We start from the raw sequence: 21,492 nt of genomic DNA, 5'->3' as shown, positions 1-21,492 counted from the left end.
ATAAGCTGCTGGATTTGACTAATCTGACAAATGAGGACGTGGAAAGGTGGGTCAGTAAGGCCCATGACCCTGACACACACACACACACACACACACACACAAACAAACTTACTTACACAACTCGGTCAATAACATCTCTACACACACACACACACACAAACACCGGCAGCTACGATGTGTCAATAAATCCAGCTGGGTCATGTTGGACTTGGCCCGGGCCGCGCTGCATTGCGGTTGCGTGTCTCCTGTTTCACGTGCAGATTAAATGTAAAGTGTGTCTTTTGCTGCGAACGGTGACCGAAGGACAATCTTATACCGGCGCTGACAGACAGACGCACACCGCGGTGCTCGGGGCCATTCGGGGGCCCGTCCCGTCCCGTCCCGACCCGTCCCGTCCCGTCCCGAGCCCTCTCTCTCTCTCTTGTTGACAGCCCCTGACCCCGCCGTACCTCCCCCACCGCACGGCGGGCTCGCTCTCATGACCTGGACACCGCGAAGGGCTGCGGATGCACAGCGATGTTGTCGACAGTACAGCACTTAACGCACAGAATCAGCTCATCTGTTGACTTCCACCGCTAAAAGGTCGACAGGAAAAATCTGGGTTGGAATTGTACTTTTGATGAGATTTCTGAGAAATGACGGCATCTTTGGTTCTTTTATTTCTATATCTTATCAATGTAAACTAAAAAAAACAAACGTTGTTATACTGTAGGAAGCGGTTCTGAACCCAGTTGGTTTGTTCCGCCTTAAAATGATGCAAGAATCTACGGTTTTACAACCCGTCCCAACATCTTGTGTCTATTTGTGTTCAGGGAAGTTTTGTGGTGAGCGTTTAGCACAAAGGGGAGACCAATATAAACGGGTTACAACACACAAAGTAGTTCTCAGCTTGAGATTAGTCACTCGGAAGTATTTACACACACTAAGTGCCTGGTAGGACTGATCAGTGGATTATTACCAAGAACCAGTGTAGCGTGAGCAGTATAGGAAGTAAAATATAATTTGGTTGACACATCTGCCAGTAAAAAATTGCATTCGGACAACAGGAATTTTTTTCATAGTTCTATGAACTGTGGGAGGAAGTTCCCTCTTCTTTTAATAATCATTGTAAGTCTGTTTCAGGGGGTGGTTTAGTTCCTACTTCAGGGTAGGTACTTTCCCAACTGGTTCACAGCTTTAGCTTTTCCCAACAGGCAAACTGATCTCGCTGTCCTCACAGCCGCCAGACTCCCTCGACAAAAACAGGTTTTTTTTGGTGTTTTTTTTTTACCTTGTATAACACGGCAGGCGCTGGTTCTAACGCGGCATCGATCCGTCAGTGTGTTTGTGTTACTGTGTGACTTCGGCGGCGTTTAAACACGCCGGTTCCAATCCGAACTAACGTGCACAACGAACAACAACGCAAAGAAACGAATCGATGGAGGCGGGAGCAGATCAGCAGCTCCTGTGTTCTGAGGGGGTAAAATTGGTGTTTTTGTCAAGGGAGTCTGGTGGCTTTGAACACAGCCGTGTAACAGCGCAGCTTGCTGCAGGACGGCGAGGTAGAGCGCTGAACATGCTCTAAATCTATCCCACACTTTGGTGAATATTGATTTTGTTTAGGTGGGTCTATTTTCAGTGGCTAAAATACATCGTGTATTACTTCTGTATCTCCAGCCCCCCCCCCCCCCCCATCTACTGCAGATAACACACTGACTAATACACGGACCGTAGACTATAAATATAAATACCTCACAGATCGTTACAAACAGTCCAGCTTTAAAAAAAAATAATTATAATTATTTAAATAAAATATATATTTTAATAAAATATTTATAAAAATAAATAAATAATTCTAATTATTAAATAAAATATATTAAACAAAATATATTTAATAATAAATTAAAATTATTAAATAAAATATATTAAAAATAAATAATATTAAAAATATTAAAATAAATTTTAAATTTTTTTTTTTAAAAGTGGAGAAAACAGAAGTGACGTCGCTGATCTGCTTTACGTCACTTCCTGTTGGCGGAATGCAAATAAAGAAAAGTTTGATCCGTAAAATGTCTACTTAAGATTAGTATGATTGGACTGTTCCATCTTATTTTCAGCACATAAACTATATAACTCATATTTCTCCATGTGTGCATACAGATAATAACACACACACACACAAAAATTAATACATACACAGTATTAGCATAGCTACATTACGCTAACGCAATTCAAGTTTAAAAAACTATTTTAAAGACACAAGCACGTTAATGTTACAGGACTGCATCAGATACTGACCTTCTGCCTCTTCGGCAGGTGTTAATACTTTAAAACGTTTCTCTTCCGTGTTTTCCTTTTCCCGTTTCTCATTTTACTCACTACTTTCGCGCGCGGCAGGAAGTTGAAAATCCTTCTTCTTCTACGACTTCATTCTTCTGTTTGTTTTGGTTTTATTTACCGGATGTGGAGGAACTCCAGCGAGTCCTTTTCAAAATAAAAGACCCTTCGAATAAAAACAGAAAATAAGACGAGGTATGTTTAAAGCAGGAAAAAAATAAAATAATACATAGCAAATTAACAACAACAAAAATAGCATTCCGCATCTCTTCATTAAAGTTAAACATATATATTAAATAAACGAAATACTCGTGAATTAGTGTATTTTACAGGTTGTATTATCCAATATGGTATATTTCATTTTCTGTAGCTCACTGCTTTTTCCTGCTTTCTTCTTCTGTCGTTTCATGACCCTCTTTGATTTATTGTGTGACCCCCTCAATGGTATCTCAGCCCAGGTTGGGACCGGCAGCCAGAGTCGAAGACACAAACACCAGATCCAGATCTGACCTATTTATTACATCCAGTTACGGAGGTCTGGCTGAGATGTAATTTTGTCAAAGATGAATTTTAGTGTGCGGCGTATCTGCTCACTTTAGAAATAAATTGCTGTGCAGACATTTTAGTCTGCACAGGGGTGTAATTGAAACCGTCATGGCTTTTACATGCATAATTTGTTGCACGTGCTTTTTTTTTCTGCTATGACGGGTCAACACGTCTGCAGCCAAAACGGTCAGCTGCAAGCGCCAAGTGCATTTGTGTGTTGATGCGAAAAGGCTGAAGAAGACTCGCGTTTCATTCAGAATGAACTTGGTGAAGATGAGCATTTTCGTTTCATTTTCTGGAGCCTCGTAGTCCGGCGTGACAACCGGTCCAAATGTTACTGAAGCTGGCGAGGAGTTACAGAGCTCTCCACGGTAGGAGCAAATAAAAAAAATTAAATCCTATGGCTCCCTTCCCCCTCAGCAGTCAGACCGCTCCAGAAGGGAAGCAGGATGCTTTTCCAAGATGCCCATCCCCCTTTTTTTTTCTCCCCCTCCTCCTCCTCCTCCTCCTGTTCCCACTTTGTGTGTATTGGTTATTGAGCAGCAGTCAGATGGCTGTGATCACACAAACCTGGGATTTGGCCAACAGATTACCCTGAAACGCCACTCGATGGCTGCCGAGGATCAAGCCCCCGTGGAGGCTTTCTTTTCATCTCCTGTGGCAAAAAAACCAAAAAAAAAACAACCTTCCTCATTACTGTCTATTCAACCTCTACATGAAAATGAATTCATTGTACGAGTGAAACCGGTGGGTCGGGTTCCCATCAATCTCATGACTGCCGAAGCTTCTGCACCACCAATAAAGACCACGACACGCAGGTAGGTAGGTAAACAAGGGCTTCAAATGTTTTATTCCTTGAACATCACTGGTAAATATAAATTGCTGCTGCACAATTCATTGTCAAAGGATTTTTTTTTTTTTTTTTTTTACCCCCACACACATTTTAAGTGCTTTATTTAGAAGACAAGTGTCCAAATTCTCCAATTCTTTAAAAAGTAAGTGCACAAAACGTCCACCTTTCGGATTTATTACTTCAGCAAATAGACATTTGACCTTTCCGAGGAGAAAAGGCGGCAGGTGACGACGACGATGTTCATGGAGCAAATGACGGTTGCGGTGTGTGTGTGTGTGTGTGTGTGTGTGTGTGTGTGTGTGTGTAATGCATGAAAGCACCACGCCTGAGACCGCCACGATGGAAAAGGGAATGACCTCCGTGATACATGTCGAGATATATATATATATATATCATAAACACTCATACATATCGTATACTTCTTCTCTTTAGGTCGTACATTGGTGTCTGTTTTAAGGCATTATTAGCCACTTTGTATGCAGGGACAAAAAAAAAAAATTGTGCAACCCCCCCCCCCCCCCCAAAAAAAAATAATAATAATAATAATATCGACAAAAAGCCCAAACATAGACATGAACACGAGTGTTTTTTCCCCTGATGCTGAGAGCTGTAGCTTAAACAACTGGTCTGACTGCAGTCTTTTTCTTTGAGAGATTCCACACCTGCTTCTTAAGGCAGATGCTGAGAGCACCAGGGTCTTTGTATTGGAGAGAGGGAAGGGGAGGGGGGGGAGGGGAGGGGAGGGAGGAGTTAATAGTTGCATGTTTCAATGACACATACAGTACTCTGCCCACCACACACACACACACACACACACGCCTGCAACACGCATGCCAACGCAGCATGTGGAGGAGGGGAGTCATGCTCACACATGGTCGCTTGGCAAACACATGCAAGAGTACAGGAAATACACACACACACACACACACACACACACACACACACACACACACACAGGTAGATTGGCGGAAGACAGATAACAGGCCACGAATTCAAAAAAAAAAGAAAAAGAAAAGAGGAAACTCCCGTCGACAGACATTAATGCTCAGGTTCATACAAGAAGTGTTTGTCAAGTGGACTTTAGTTGTTGTTGTTGGTTTTTTTTTTGCATTTTACTAGTAAACATGGAAACCAGAACAGAAACATAGCCTTACAATTTGTTTTTGTTTTTTGTGTTTTTTTTAAACCCACCCACCCTCTACCACCCCAAAAATCTTCTCTCTGAAGACAGTGACGAAGTAAACACACACACACACACACACACACACACACACACACACACACACACACGTGCGCCGACAGATGGCGTGTCAGCAAACACACCTGCCCACTCACACCGACTTCTCAATACATTTCTTCTGTAAGTTCCTTTCCGTTCGAAAAGGTTTCAACCCGACGAAAATAAAGCACCGTTCCGCACTCAAAAGACTAAACAATCCCATATCTTTTTTTTCTGCTTTTCTTTTTCATGTATATATTTATATGTCTTTTTTTTTTTGTTTTTGTTTTTTGTTTGTTTGTATGTTTTTTGGTGTACCATCTTCATGCGTTATAACTGAGATTTGCGAGTGGCGCATGCACAAAGCGGGGGAGCTTCCTTTGGCACCGTGCTGCTACACCGCACGGTCGAGGACATGTACATTCACAAAAAAGACAAACCCAAACCCCCGGCGATCCTCGCCGCGTCCCCTCGACCAATCACGAACGAAGGGGTTAAAATCTCACGAGGCCGGGCAGCCATTTTGTCTGAGGCTCCGAGGGGCGGCTGTCGCCGCCGCACTCAACGTGGCGACTTTTATACATTTTACTGCACATTTTTCTAAGTTATTCAGATTTTTTTTTTTTTTTGTCCCTCCATTTAAAAAGAAAAAAAAAAGAAAAAGAAAAAAGGATGGCTTCGGAAAAACAACTAAAGAAATCTTTGAATCAACCACAAAGAAAACATTTCATTTCCCAGGAGCAACCACGCCGAATTCAAGCAGACACAAAAGCCTCGAGGCACAAGAGACATTTCTAAATATTCTATGGATCAACTCGGCTGTGCAAACAAACTACGGAGAAGAAACTCTCAATAAAACCTCACGAGAACATAAGCTATGACTAATTAAATATATTTTCATATATTCTTCTATATATTTAGTATATCTAATAAATACATTTGCTGATAGACATAGAGATCTTTCTTTCAACTATTTACATTTTTTTTTTTTTTTTTTTGCAGAAACAATAAATAGCTACGAAGGCAAAGGAGAGAAAAATCTGCGTTTTTCTTTTTTTTTTCTTTTTTTTTACATTTTACTGCTTCTCAGGTGGGAACACGAGAGATAGCGCGCGTGTGTGTGTGTGTGTGTGTGTGTGTGTGTGTGTGTGTGTGTGTGTGTGTGTGTGTGTGTGTGTTCCCACTGGGAAGTCCAAAACAAGTCGTTCTGTTTCAGGGTGACTCGCCTCGTCTCAAACTGAACTCTCCCTTCGTAAATAATCGGCAGGAACGTCCACTCGCCCAAAAAAAGACAACAACTTAAGCTCAGTCTCTCCTGCTCTGCTCTGCTCTCTCTCTCTGTATATATATCGTGGAATGTGCTCAAGACTCGGTCTCAGTAGATCGACTCTTCTCTTCCTGTTTATACCTTTTGAACAGGGCAGTGAAGGAGCGGTAGTGTAGGATTTTTTTTTTTTTTTTTAATTAAATAAAAGTACCAGCACATGCCAAAATTTACCAGCATTCGGCCGGGTGGCTGGTGTGTGTGTGTGTGTGTGTGTGTGTGTGTGTGTGTGTGTGTGTGTGTGTGTGTGTGTGTGTGTGTGTGTTTTCTTTCCTTGGCGGCGACAGACACACACCTATGAGATAAAAGGATGCTGTTTAAAAAACAAAAAAAAACGCCACCGTCATCAGAGAGACAGAAAAAACATCGAACCCCCCCCCCCTCTGAAAAAAAACAAACCCTCCCGTGACCCCTTGACCCCATCACAATCTCATGCTGCACAAATTTTTTTTTTGTTTGTTTGTTTGTTTGTTTTTCTGTTGATTCTTTGCTCTGAACGGCAGGTGTGGACGTAAAATTACAGGTTAGTCGCGAACCTGCGTACGAGAACGGGGACGTATTGCTGTCGGCCCCGATAGTTTCAACACCGCACGGCACAGTCTAGTTTTAGTGTCCACGAAGTCCGCTGATTGTTTCTTTTGTTTTTTGTTAAACAAATACTCGCGTCGTCGGGGGTGACGTCGCTGCCGTAATAGCTGCGGTGTCTTTTTTTTCTCGTCTTTTTTTTTTTTTTTTTTTAAAGAGACGAGTGTTTTGGAAAAGATGACAGTCTCGTTTACAAAAAGCGATTTTAAGTGCAAAGTACCGTGCACAGATGGTTTGACTGGTGAACGGGGTGGGAAAAGAAATAATAATTTTAAAAAAAGAACCGCCCCGCATCATGTCAGTGTCACACACACCTTTGGGTCTGGACAACTAGGGAGCGAAGGAAGGGTGTGTGTGTGTGTGTGTGTGTGCGTGTGTGTGTGTGTGTGTGTGTGCGTGTTGATGGAGGGTGAAATCTCATAAGTGCTTCCCATGGCTCTTGAGGCGTAGAAAAAGAGGCAGTGGGACATTGTGTGGTAACATTCTCTGGCTGAAAGTTGTGTGTCGGATTTGACGGACGGACGGACGGACGGACGGACGGACGGAGGAGGGAGGGACGGAGGCGGAAGGGGTGGAGGGTCTTTAAAATCCCACTCGTTTGATTGGTGCAGAGCGAGAACGGGTGACACCCCGACAGACAGACTGACCGCTGGCGACGGGCTGGATGTGGGCGGGCGTCTCAGAGGTGCTGCAGTCTGGATGGAAGTCACTCGGGCGGACGGAGCGGCCTCGGAACATGGTTAGTCCTGCTGGTTGGGAGGGGTGGAGGGGCGGAGGGAGGGAGGGAGGGAGGGAGGGAGGGAGGGAAGGAGGGAAGGAAGGGTGAGCAGGGCCGAGGAGAGGTGAGACGATGTTGGGGTGGGATCGGCTGAGGGGAGGGGAGGAGGAGGTGAGGAGGGAGGGAGGAGGTGGGTGGTGGGTCAATGACCAGTGCTGTTTATAGGCTGCAGCCCAGCTGCTTGGCCGTCTCCTGAGTGTCCTGCAGGCGCAGCAGGCTGGCGCTGGAGTAGCCCTCGTCGCTACAGCTGCTGCGCAGGCTGCCTCGCTCGTCCCCTGAGTCGCTCACGCTGCTGGTGCTCCACTCCAGGTCACCCAGCAGGTAGTCGGTGCCCTCCACGTCCACGTCCACGTCCTCTGTCGGGAGCACAAAAGAACAACAGGCGTCGTGAGAGAGGGCCGAATGCAAGCGGAGGTTGACCTGAAGCTGGCGTTGGTGTGATGTCGTACTACATGTCAGGTTTAGTCATTTTTGCAAGTAAAGAAAGAGTTTAACAGTTTAAAGTAATACAAACAAAAAAAAAAATTACCCAAAGGACTAAATTTATTGCGCATATCAAACTAATCTCTCGTCTCTAGAGCGAGACCATAAATCCTCCTCGTTTTGAACGGTTCGCCTCCAACGGTCCGATTTCACATTTCGATATCAGATGGGAGTATTTAGCGAAATAAAAGCCTCTTAATGAAACGATAAAAGTGCGGTGATGTCGGGAGGCTCACCCTGGTCGGAGTCGGACTTGTCGGAGGACCGGGTGGAGCCGGTGCTGTCCATGCGGACCCTCTCCACCCCGAGCTGCTCCAGACGCCTCCTCAGGTGTCTCTGCTCCCGCTGTAGCTGCTCCACGGTGTGCTGAGACCTCCTGTCGCTCTCCTCCAACCTCTGCGTTGGTGGGTGGAGGGGAGGGGGGGGGGGGGACGCTTTAGGAGGAGCAGCTGTGTGTGTGTGTGTGTGTGTGTGTGTGTGTGTGTGTGTGTGTGTGTGTGTTGATGTCCACAGCAGCAGTTTATCTAAGGCACACGTCAGTCACTCTTAACACACAACACACACACACACACACTTAGCCACCGTAGAGGTCAACAAATTGCCCTCTTCACACGGATTAAGGTGGCCAGCGCGCATGCACACACACACACACACACACACACACACACACACACACACACACACACACACACACACACACACACACACACACACACACACACACCTTGATGTGATCTTTGGCCTTCATCAGCAGGCTGAGGGTGGTGTGCCTGTTCGCATCGGGGCCCAACGGAACGAGGGATTTCAAGCGCTCTAAACACAGCCGTAGATGTGCCCGTCTGCACGGAGACAAGAAGAAGAAACAAAGATGGAGGAAACGGTCAAACGTCATTTCTTATTTTGACGCAACAACAACAACAACAACAACAAAAAACACAGACGCGAGTGGAAGCTCACACCGTGAAGTAAAGGACCAATTAGATAAATAAAACCCACAAATACGAGCAATTCGACCACAGCTCGCGGTTGTTGCAGTTCTCAGATGTATACGTGTACGAAACCTCAGTGAAGTCACAGCCGTCACCATGACGACTCCCTCCACTGACGAAACACCAGCAGCCTTGCAGGAATTGTGTCTCGAATTTGCAAAGCAAAATTTGTAAAGCACGAGAAAGCATTCAAAGCGAGGAACCTTTAACATGAGATCACGGGGCTGTCCGATTAACCGCCATAGGTTATTATTTTATAAACATACCTGAAGAAGAAGAGCAATTTTTTTTGGCTTTGACCATTTGGATATATAAATAAAAATCCCATTTCGCTCGCCTTTTAGGCTTCGTAAACCAAACTGGACAGGGCAGATTTGACACCAATTAAATTTTTAAATATAAAATCCTTTTTCCTGATATATACAAAGAATAATAATGTCATTAAAAAAAAAAAAGAGCAGAGAAAGTGACGTGAAGTGCTGGATATACGAGACATTCAGTCTCGTTAGTTCCTCCTTTATTTTTCTTAATATGCAAAACGACTGCAGTCAGCTCAAATAATGGCGATCGGGAGATTATTTAATAATAGTGACAGGCCTTTTTATGTCCAAAGTTGTGGTTGTGATTGATTCACACCGCCTACTGTACATTTCACAGTGTTGGGAACACACGTCCGCATCTTGGAGGAGGTCACGTGACTTGAATAAAAGAAAACGTCTTCCTCTGCATGTTTGACGTTGAACAGTTAATCTTCAGAGCAAAGTTCACTCGCTTTTATGAGAATGATCACGCAGATTAAGAGATTCGAAAACCAACAATTTGATCTAAACATGGATAGAAATGTCACTCAGCTATGTAATAGACAAAATAATGAGCTTCTTAATTAGCATATTCAAACGCACGAACGCCAACACGAAGACCCGTCACCACGGCGACACGAGCTGATCCAATTAGCGCCGCTTGTGTAAGTCGCCGTGACCGTTTGTCAGACGGCCATGAAAAGTCTAGTTTTTGTTCAGTGAGGTGAAGCACCGACGTTCCCACTTCCTGTGCAGACAGGAAGTGAACAGACTGCAAGTGTAAAATTGGCGGAATCTCCCTTTAATGCAACTTTTTTTTTTCACCCATGTACCACATCAGACTTTCACGACAGCATTATTTTGCGGCCGAAAGAACTGTAAAAGATATTATCGTGATATTTACAGAACATTTGAACAAAATAGTTAATAATATTACGATCAGTATTTGTTCATGGTGTGTTTTTGTCTCTTTTAACTCAAATGAATTCCACTTAAAATACAAGTGTAGGGAGGTGGGGACGTTATGAGGTCCGACGCAACGACGGCTACGAGCTCGACGTAACGTCTTCGAGGTCTCCGACGCCGAAGTCAGCATCGTAACGTTATGGCATCACGTTGCTGCATTTCATTGAGCAACGAGCGCGCGAATCCTCCTAGGACACGAAGTGTGCAGAAATCCTAAGATCTTCCGCGACATATGTTCAGATCTGGAACGATTATTAGTGTCACCTGTCGTGTAACACCCTCTCTCTCACACAAACACACACACACACACACAGATCACATTTACATTTCCTCCTGCGCGGCTCTCGGCTGCCGTGCAGCTGGCAGCTGAGGCAGTTTGCTGAAGTCTGGTGGGCGTTGGTGACCTCTTGACCTCGCTGTTACGCAACACACACCTCCAGCTGCAGCCTCGTCGGAGTGCGTACGTGTGTCTGTGTGCTTGTGTTTGTCCGAGCGAGTGGGCTTCGGCTACGTCAGACTCTTTTCTGAGTGTAAGAACGTTTTTTTAAAAAAATTTTTTTTATGTTGTTTAAAAAAATAAATAAATTTAAAAAAATGCATTGGTGCGGCTGAAGGCTGCCTCGATGAGCCGTTCAGTTATTGTCTGCCTGCAGGCGATGCGAGCGTCACGGCCGGAAAGACTTTGGGAGGTGTAAGACTGATTTGACTGCGGGCAGCGGACGCACACAAATGTATTCTCACCCTTTGCCCTTTTAAAACACACACACACACACACACACACACACACACACACACACACACACACACACACACTGCAAGTGAAGCCCTCGCACACGCATACAAAGCAGCTGAAGCCGAGCGGCTGCTCTTCAGCTGACTCGGTCCAAAGGGCATTACATGACACGGAAACGTCCCCGCTGGTGTTGGTGTGACATAATTGAGGGGATCAGCGGGGGCTGGTTTAATGTTTGTCAAATGACACAGATGAGCAGCAGACTCATCAAACAGCACAGGTCACACGGCGTCTGAGAGAGAGAGAGAGAGAGAGAGAGAGAGAGAGAAGCTACAGCGCCGCTCCGGCATCAGGTGGTTCTGGTTCAGTGTGCCAATGGGTGAGAACGTATGTGGAGCTGCGGGTCGGCGCCATCAGCCGGCGGCCACAACCTACATCTGCTCTGTCCTACTTTCACGTACGTGTCCTCTTTTCATGGACTGTGTGCGCAGCAAAAACGAGGTAAACGTGCAGCGTGTTACGTTAAAAAAATAAAAAAAATAAAATAACTGGTCGCACCGGTTTCATCTCTCGGCACTCAACATGGGGTTTTTTTGGGGTGTTTTTTTTCTTCACAGCACTAAAAACTACAACTGGGTCAACCGGGGCAGCAGCAGTACATCACCACACTTTCCCTGCTCTCGCACCCTGACCCCCCCCCCCCCCCCCCACACACACACACACACACCGTCCCGCCCGCCGATCCGAACCTGACTGCACCACAGGCCTGTCAATCAAACAGACACGCCACCAAAAACATGTTTTTAAAAAAAAATCTTATTTCCTAATTGATGACGGGATTATTTTCAGATGGACCGCCAGAAAACTAATAAGAAGGAGCGACTTTAACTAACAACACCGAGATAAACTGCTGGAGAGATTGTATTGACTGAGGATTTCATAAAAGAAGTTGAAATTCCTTCGCTACTGAACCGCACGATCTCGTCTGATAACGATTACGGTCGCCGTTACGTAACCTGATTATTACAATGAAATGAAAGCGATTACGAGAAAGAAAAAAAAAAAAAAAAAAATGCTGTCGTGGCAGCAGTGCTGTACATTACTGAAGCAAGACCAGCGGCTCTCGGGAACCAAAAGCCACGCCGAGTCACCTTATATAAGTATGACAGTTAATTTGTCTAGTCAGCATCACGAGGGCCAAATTACTTAAGCACTGTGATAATTACCAATCTCCGTCATGTGAGGATGACAATAAACTAAGATCAGAAATGTAAACCAGCTCCACTTGTTGGTACGTTTGCACGCACACGAGAAATCAGGTTCAGCAGGAAGCGAGATGACATGCTTTAATGCATTGTAGTAAACCGGGTTGGTATAAAAAGCCCTGGAGACGTGCCGAGTCATCAGCTTTAGTTTTAAGTTTAAAGTCTAAAGACAGTTGATGTGCGTGCGATGCGAGTCTATTGGATGTGGGTTGGACCCGCGTTGGACCCGTGAGCCTGCTTCTCTTCAATAAAACTGGTAAATACACTGAATCACATCCAATAATTCACCAATCATCAGGTTTCAGTTTCACCTCTGCCGATAAGCTCCCTCTTGCTTGACGTCAGCGTACAGACGTGTCGTACAGACAAAACCGCCGACGCGGGTTTAATCGGGTTGACTGAATGGGAGACAACGGCGTGTCGAACTGGGAATATTCGGAGAGGAAAGTGGACGTTTTGTTTTTTTTGAGAGAGAGCTCCGAGTTTGACGTCACTCAAAATGTCAGCGTTTGTGAAGAAATAAAGAAATGAACTTTCTCCAAAACGGCCAGTTTTTTTGTTAGCCGAGCATAAGTGGCAGCACAGAAAGATGTCGAGTTGGTTTAAATGTACGAGGACAAGGTTATGTTTTTTTTTATTCTTATTGGGAACCTTCACAATTCGCAGCTGCCTGAACGTTCCTAGTTTAAAAGAGGCCATTAAACCTTCAGTATGTTTGCTCTGGTTCTTGTTAAGGATCATTATTTAAACTTCTGCCTTTAAGAACTGAATTTAGATTTAAACCTTTCTTTTTTTTCCATTTCAGAATTTTAAATCTCACATTTTACGATGCAAATTTTGTCATTTCAATGTCCGACTTTCCCTTTTATGGTTTTCTTTTAAACATTTAGTTACGGCCTGATTATCCTCAATGTGAAAACAAGAATTACTCATTTTCTCTTTTCATTTTTCATTTTTAGTTTTCAAGTTTTTAATTCAGGATAAAATCCTCCCCCATACTCAGAGACAGTGATTCTCACTAAAAAAAAAAATATTCCTTGGCTTTGAGTGCGAACTGATCTTCTTATGGTTCGAGAAACAGCACAAACACACAGATATGAAGACTTTGTTTTTTACACACCTGTTCTTTTCCATTTCATTGTGCGTAGACCTGCAGAGAGAAAGAGAGAGAGAAAAAAAACAAAAAAACACATGAAAAACCACACATAATAAGAGAGTCACTGATTAAACAGGGCAAGGTTTCCCTTCTGTGTGCGCCATCACTGCAGCCCGAGACCTGCAGGAGAGCGAGCGCCGCAGAGAGAGGTTGAGTGGGAGTCAGAACGGCCGACAAAATGAGATTCTAGGAAAAAGACTCAATGCCCGAGGCCTGCTCTTCGGAGGGAGCTGCTTCTTTTTTTCTTTTTTTTTTAAGGACCACACTCGTACGAGGAGGCCCGCGCGTAAACATAGTAACAGTAACCAGAAACAGACGGGACTGTGTGTCCCCCTTCATATTTGCCTGATTATCCATTGTGCGTGTCGTCCTGAGTGGGGTGGAGGGGTGGGGGTGGGGGTGGGGGGGGTGTAAAGATAAGGTGAAATAAAGTAAGAGATGAAGGTGTTGCTGTGGTGGTGACTCCTGCATTGCGGCGTTAAAGCAGCACAAACACACACAAATGCACAGATGCAGAAACCGGGTCAAGTGTACATTTTGGAAGAAATGTGGCGGTCTGACCCGTGTGACAGCTGGACTGGGGGGGGGTGGGGAGGGAGGAGGGGGGGACAGAGAAGAGGAAGATCCCCCTCTGCCCTTCCTCCTGAACTCTCCTCCACCTCCACCTGACCCCTTGATCCCACCCCCCAAAGTGCTAAAAATAGCCTCCGCATTTTCATCTCTCTGCTCAGTGACTCCCCCCCCCCCCACACACACCTCTATGTTGTTGCCAAATTTCGCGACCCGAGTTAAAACCCCTAAAAAGGATTTCTGGTAGAAAGCGAGTAGACTCCATTTTTCCTTGAGCTGCAAACTGTCACGACATTGGGTGTTGTGTTGTGTTTGTTTGTTTGTGTGTGTGTGTGGCCGCGGGGTATCATCTTGTTCTTTGGGTGCTCTCTATCCGACCGGGCTCCCTGCAGCCAGCGTGCATTCCTGCGCGGGGCAGACAGCCACCGGTGACATAACAGGCCGGGAAGCGATCCCAGTTATTCAGGTTGGGTTCAGGTTCTCCTCCCACCCTCCGGCCCTCCGGCCCTCGTCCCCACGTACAGCTCACGTTAAGTAGTACATTAAGTAAAGAAAAATGTGGAATAAAGCCAGGCTTGTTCAAATACCACATCAACCAAATTACACCGCAGCACCGATTTATGAACAGAACCAAAGTTGGTTATTACGCAGGATTACATTCAACTACGACAGATCACCAAACCGCCGGAATACATAATCGCTGTATTCGATAAGCTCCGACTAATCCTCCGCAGAAACAACTTCCTCGCCTGCAGATCAATGCCACGGCGGCTGAATGTCGAAATCCAGCCGCCGCTTTTTGACTTTGATCGTGTCGAGTGGAAATTTGGTGACACGAAGGAGCGCGGGGACGACAGAAGAAGAAATCCTCTGGTTGTGATTGGTTGCTGTTGGAGGTTTCTGTCATTATCTGGGATACCGGATATTCATTAAAGTCAGACTGCCGGTAACGGCCTCAAACATCTTGAGCTATCGTGGAAGTCTTTAGGAAACAGTTTGATTCCAAATCTTGGTATTTTTTTTCAACTAAAACATAAACATTTCAACCAAAATACATACTCAGCATTTTTTACAGTGTAAAATTTAAAAAAAAAAAAATCACCTCAGTAATTTCTGGTGTACAAACGACGTATTCGTGACACTTTTTTTTTTTCCGAAATGACCTCGTACCCTGTTTGGTATTTCTGTCCTTTAACTTCTACTTATCAGTCTCGTCTTCATTTTCGAGGTAAAACTGAAAGTAGCACACCTGTAACGCTGCGAGTAATTAATGCACAAATACAGAAGTTTGTTTCATCTATTACATGAATAAAAAAAAAAGAAGCTAATCTTAATGACAAGGATGATGCCACAAAGCTACAAAGATAAGATCATGGTTGTAAGAAACCCACTTTTCCTTTTAGGAAGGTTAAAAAAATTAAAACCTGATTAACTGAAAAATGGATGACGAGCTTATATAAATATAAATATATAAAGAACCTCGATTTTATAATTTTTTTTTAACAACACAGGGTGATGAGTGCTGGAAGACTGCATTTGCCTGCACAACAAGGATGAGCAAAAATCATGGTATGATTTCCATAGTACACTGTGGTTACAGTGTGTGTGTGTGTGTGTGTGTGTGTGTGTGTGTGTGTGTGTGTGTGTGGTGGGGGAGGACTCTCTCCTCTCAGTGGCTGAAATGGAGGAGCTGGTGTTCTCCACAGACTGCCAAGAGTGAGAGCAGAGCAGGAAAGACACAGAAGGGTGGAGGAGGTGAGGAGGGAGAGGGAGGAGGTGAGGAGGGAGAGGGAGGAGGTGAGGAGGGAGAGAGGGAGAGAGAGGGAGAGGGAGGGAGAGGGAGGGAGAGAGAGAGGCAGAGGGAGAGGGAGAGGTAGAGGGAGAGAGAGAGAGGGAGGGAGGGAGAGAGGGAGGGAGAGAGGGAGGGAGGGAGGGAGAGGGAGAGGGAGAGGGAGTCACTACTATACTAACACACATGCACACATACATAGTGGTGCCTCCCCTCCCCCACAACTCACATGATCCATGCATCGGGATACAACAGGGGGGCGTGCACACACTGGGGTTGGATGACTTGAAATATCTATACATGGTTGCCTGGCCTACATTTCACCGAGTCTTTAACGGCAACACACACACACACACACACACACACACACACACACACACACCTTATCACGCATGATCAATTAATGATCCGCAGAATTCAAGCCTTCCCTCAGGAGGCGAGTTCGTTCAGCGCCATGTGCTGGTCTGCCTGTTAATGAACAGGAGCGAACATCATATCAGACGGTATCGTATCGGACCGTATCGTATCGGACCGTATCGTATCGGACCGTATCGTATCGGACCGTATCATATCAGACGGTATCGTATCGGACGGTATCGTATCGGACCGTATCGTATCGGACCGTATCGTATCGGACCGTATCATATCGGCCGGCTCTGTGCAGGAGCCTCTCTTATTCATAACGAGTGTGGCTCCGCTGCCCTTAAATAGCAACGAGTAAAAAACAAAGTGCAGGGAGTCGCCGCGGCTTCACGTTACTTCCAGCTGAACCAGTAAACGGGGAGAAACAAAAAAACAAACAAAACAAAAAAACCAGGGGAAGGGTGGAGAGCTGGAAGGTTCTGAAGCGAGGACAAAACCTACCTGGTTCCGGCGTTATTTGTTTTTTTTCTTTCCTCGGGGCATGTTTCTATAAGTATAGCGCCACCTAAGGGTGCTGAGGACACGACCCGAGCTGGAAGCATTGTTCCTTATTAGCAGCGTCAGATCCGATGCTTTCAAACTGATGCATTCGTCGCTGCAGTTGATGAACACCAAAGTCCCTTTAAAAATTGGGGGTTTTCAGCGTTCCCGTGTACAGACACCACGGATGGAAAAAGCATTCATCATGTACACTAATGAGGTCGATGCAGGTGATTATTCTGGATTCTTAAACTGAAACACCGAATCGATTGACAGGAGATGAATCGATAGAATTTGATCGTGTATTCATCATTTTGGTTCGTTTATGGAGAAATATGTCAACTATTCTCTGGTTGCAGCTTCTCCAACGTGAGAATCTGCAGTGCAATGTCTGTGTATCGCAGTTATGTAATTTAAAACGTGTACATAATGGAGCTGGATGTGCATTTACTTTACATTTACTAACAGGCTTATACAACCTATCTATATGCCAAATTTGCATGCTTCAAATCATATATATATATATACATACATATACACTGGATACTACGCACTCAGAGGCCACTTAATATCGAGGTGTCCATCAGAAGAGATGGAATAAAAGGAGTCACCACATTAGGACGAGCTGGGGAGGCGGGGCGAGGGGAGGAGCTGACACTAGGCCCCGCCCACCCGATCCCTGATACCTGACCACAACCCCCAGGCGTGTCAAACAAACCAGACACGCCCCCAAACATATCTCTCTCTGAGGCCTAATATCTGATTAATAATGAAAAAAAAAAAAAAAATCTCAGCACAACAACTGGAACAATCTCTGACACGATAGTGACTTCTGGGAAAAAAAATGATTAAATTTGCATTTCATGAGGGGAAGTTGGTACTTTTTGAATAGAAGTCTATTCGAGCCAGAGGTTTTTTTTTTTTTTTTTGGAGCCAGCCCCTAGTGGCCATCAATGACACTGCACTTCAAGGCATTTCCACATTGACTTCACTTTTCAGACCAGGAGACGACATATATTTAGATACAGTCTGTAATAATTAAGTTTTGTCCTATGAAAAAGCATTGAATTTACATGGGAGGAGAAGCAGGTAAAGAAACGCACACAGGCCAGAGAAGGAGACGCTAAAATGCACATTTCACAAGCTACGAGCTTCAGTTTTGACGAGTCCTTTAAGGTGAAGCGAACTCAACATGTCTGTGCGTAGCAGCCGTGTAACTTCTGAAGAGGTGGAAATGCGTTATCTGGTGCAGCTTATTAATTAACCGCCTCTGTGCAAAGACCTTTAGCATTTGAATGAAACGGGGGTACATTAAGGTGGAGGTCAACAACAGGTTAGATGGGTAACTTCAGGTTTAACTTTGGGTTTTCCGTACGTATAAAGGCGGTTATTTCTATACGAGGATATGTTGCCGTGGTAACTGATGCTGCGCACACACACAAAACAAAAAACCGCTGCTTCCTGAGCAGATCAAGATTTGGTGGAGGTCTACGTGCGAGAGGGTCCGTGGGGAGGGCGGTGCGTTCAGAGACCGACAAAACCTCGGCGGCTGTCACCGACGATTCTTACAGAGGTCGTGAACTGCAATCTTATCACAGAGCGCAGATTGATCTGCGGGGAGTGGACGCAACACAAATCTGTCCTCGTACGATTGATTTATTGAATTCACGTTACAGACCGGGAATGCCGTGAGGTGGCTGGTGCTGCCAGCACATGCCCACACGCTGAAATGTTTACTGCAGTCACCTTGACTGACCCAGTTTGCCTTACCGAGTGGTCACTCACTTTAAGCCACGACTGATGTTTGCTGCTGCTGTCAGTCACGACGCTTCACAGTACAGAACAGGACAGGACAGGACAGGAAGCCTAAACATGATCTCAACCCAGCAGACTCGCACTCGCACGTAGGCACGCAAGCTCGTAATACCGGAGGACCTTTTTACGAGGTGTTATGCATAAATTAGCCGTTAGAAAGAGTTAGGTGTGATTTTGTTTTAACAAACGGCTCCAGCGTCACATTGTTGTGTACATAACCAGTCTGTGCATATCGCTGTGCAGTCAGTAGCACAGTCAGTTACCCGCTGGGTGCCAAATGCCTGGATTGGGCAATGCGTGCAGCGTGTCAGTGTTGTGATAGATTACCTTACATTGCCTGTGACTTTGGGTGGAGCACCTCCAACTCAGACAACTATATTCACTGTAAAAACGAACGATTATGGTCAGGGGGATTTTCGCGGATGTTACCGCATTTGAAATGGTTTCCGTTAGCCGGAAAGAGAAATATTAAGATTAATATTACAATTTGGGGAATACATGTGCAAGTAAATATGCAGATACAGACTTGCCTGCTATCTTTAAACTCACTCCTCTTTTCAGGATTTTTAAATGTAAGCGGTGAGTTTGATGGTTTTACCCTGGGATTTTTGTTTTGTTTTGGCACAGCACCAAAACACGCAAAACAAATTCTGTCATCACAAACAGGCAAATTATGTTTGGGACTCGAAACATAAACATCGGCTTGGGGAACAATGGCTTAATCCTGCACTCAGTGGGGGCACACTTGAAGTGGGGATGCGACGGGGCGGCTTGTTGCAAGAGCAGAAAAACATGTTGGGGCTGCATAGACTTTTACCTGCTACTCGTGTTTTTCTTGCTTTTGCTTTTCCTTTTCAAGCTTTCCCTCTCTCGGCTGCTGATGAAGGGTGGCATGGAGGCATAGCCGTGTTCAGCTTCTGCAAGCAAATAAACAACATACTGGTCACATGTGCCGATATCTGGAAAATGCAAAAATATGGCCACAGTGAAAAGAAGCCAGCCTGAGAATAAGGAGACTGCAAAGTGTGCCACATTCGAGGTTTGATCTTTTGGAGTTCAGATGCACCGTCTTGTGCAGAAGAGCGAGCACGCAACGACTGGATCGCATGCAGTGTCTTCATACAGTATTTTCTCCCCTCAGCCTGGACAATGATGTCATCTTGAACTGGAATAAACCCCACTAGCAAACCACAACAGAGGGGAAAGGAGGGGCCTCCATGAAAACAATGTGTCTCTGCACATCTGACTGCATCTGCCACATATGCATTCATTCTTTCATCATCAGAAATGCACGTTTGTCTTTGCATATATATTCATTATGCAAAAAAAAAAAAAAAAATAATAATGCGTATCATATCATCATGATTGGCGTGTCTTTTGGCAAAGGCGATGCAAGCCTGCTGTATTTTTGTGCAAAAAAAAAAAAAAATCCGACAGCGTTTATGCATTTAATGCATGACACGATTGCTTGATGTAGTAAAACAAAAGCAAACAACAACAACAAAACAACAACAAAAAATACTGCAACAGGAATTTAAGATAGCTTTAAAATGACACGTGCATAAATTCGCTTGATTTGAAGGGGGGGAGAGGGAGAGGGGGTGTCATTATACAATTTTTCGTGGAGGGGGGGGGGGGGAGGGGGAAGGGGGGAGAGAAAAAAAACAAACAAACACAGATCATAGCAAAAGAATACAATCCTACTTTACCTCGTTCCCTGCGTTCAAGGTACTCGGCTGCTTCGATCAACATCTGCACCATTCCGATCGCCGCCATTTTCAACAATAACACCGATAATGTGACGATCCGATGAGGGATTCCGTGACTGAACACAACCCGCCTCAAGGTCCGACTGCTGGAGCTCCCTTTAAACACGCTGCTTCTGTCAGGTAGTGTCTTCAAAAGGCGACAAGGCACCGTTTAAGGGGAAAAAAAAAAAAAAAAGAGTCGAGGGGGGGTATTTAAAAGTTAAAATGTCGTAAATCAGCTTTAAGGAAAAAAAGCCCGGCTGGTCCGCTCCTTTAGTGGCTGTTAAAATAATGCTGAATATCGTTAATTTTGCAGGCAGCTCTTCGAGCAAAAAAAAAAGAGGTTTGTTGATAAAAACAAAACGAAGTGCTGCTTCACGTATATATATATATATATTAAAAACAAATTATAATAATTAATCCGTGTATTGTTTGTATTTGGCAAAATAAAAAATAAAAATCAAATGAAGTTGGCTAACGTTAGCAGTAATGACAAGTTGCCGAATTAACGATGAAAGTTCTCCTCGATCGGTCGAATATTGTAAAAAAAAAAAGCTTCAGCCAAAAGAAAAGAAAAAGGACCGTTGGTTTGTACAGTTGTCAACACTTCCCTGGTGTGAAATTAATATTTATAATATAAAAAAATTTAAAAAAAAGGAAAAAAAAAAAAAAAAAAAAAAAAAAGGAGCTAGCTGTCTTTTAAAGTTTAACCGACGATGTCATCCAACCTTATCGGTTCGGGGTTGTGAGGCCCTGCTGGGTTTTGTTGCTGGTTTATCGCCGATATGTCTCGCCGGAAACGCAGATAGCGGACTGACATCAACCGAGGAACAGTGACTGTTTGTCAAACTGCTTCCAAACTAGTGGCTTGTTGATCTGGACGGCAGCTAACTACTGTACTTTACCACAAAGCTTCTGTTTGCCGCGACGTGATTGGGCGCCTTGGGTAAAGCGACTCGAGCTCCTATTGGGCGGTTGGAGCCATCAATCGCCGAGAGGGTTGCGCGCCGAGTGCCACTGAGAGGACCGGTTCAGCCATTTTGGCTCAGAATTACATTGGTCAAGGCACACGCTGCGGAGCCACAATGGGCGCGGTTTCTAAGTTACGCCCTCGTCCGCTACGATTGGTCGTGCCCTGATAAACTCGTTAGCTAT

General features: G+C 44.8%; 1 protein-coding gene across 1 annotated transcript; it reads right to left on the bottom strand.

Moving 5' to 3' along the window:
* Positions 1-3,685: 3,685 nt before the first annotated feature.
* On the bottom strand, positions 3,686-21,234 carry mxd1 (MAX dimerization protein 1). The gene is made up of 6 exons (XM_069166023.1): positions 20,299-21,234; positions 19,407-19,506; positions 13,477-13,506; positions 8,829-8,943; positions 8,341-8,500; positions 3,686-7,977 (listed from the first exon to the last, which is right to left on the bottom strand). Exons 1-6 carry the CDS (start codon positions 20,363-20,365, stop codon positions 7,781-7,783), a joined length of 669 nt encoding a protein of 222 aa, XP_069022124.1. The 5' UTR covers positions 20,366-21,234; the 3' UTR covers positions 3,686-7,780.
* Positions 21,235-21,492: the final 258 nt, after the last annotated feature.

The sequence above is a fragment of the Embiotoca jacksoni genome, unplaced genomic scaffold, assembly GCF_022577435.1.
Source record: "Embiotoca jacksoni isolate LCO1_2020_lvr unplaced genomic scaffold, fEmbJac1.0.p SCAF_37, whole genome shotgun sequence".
NCBI classification, from domain to species: Eukaryota; Metazoa; Chordata; class Actinopteri; family Embiotocidae; genus Embiotoca; species Embiotoca jacksoni.
Note: the sequence above shows the minus strand (reverse complement) of the source record. Positions and strands in the feature narration are given on the sequence as shown.

Coding starts and splice junctions, on each gene's coding strand:
- mxd1 (XM_069166023.1), bottom strand. CDS start 20,365: ATGGCGGCGATCGGAATGGTGCAGATGTTGATCGAAGCAGCCGAGTAC. Junction 8,501..8,828: donor AGGCCAAAGATCACATCAAG/GTGTGTGTGTGT, acceptor CCACCAACGCAG/AGGTTGGAGGAGAGCGACAG. Junction 7,978..8,340: donor CAAGTCCGACTCCGACCAGG/GTGAGCCTCCCG, acceptor TGCTCCCGACAG/AGGACGTGGACGTGGACGTG.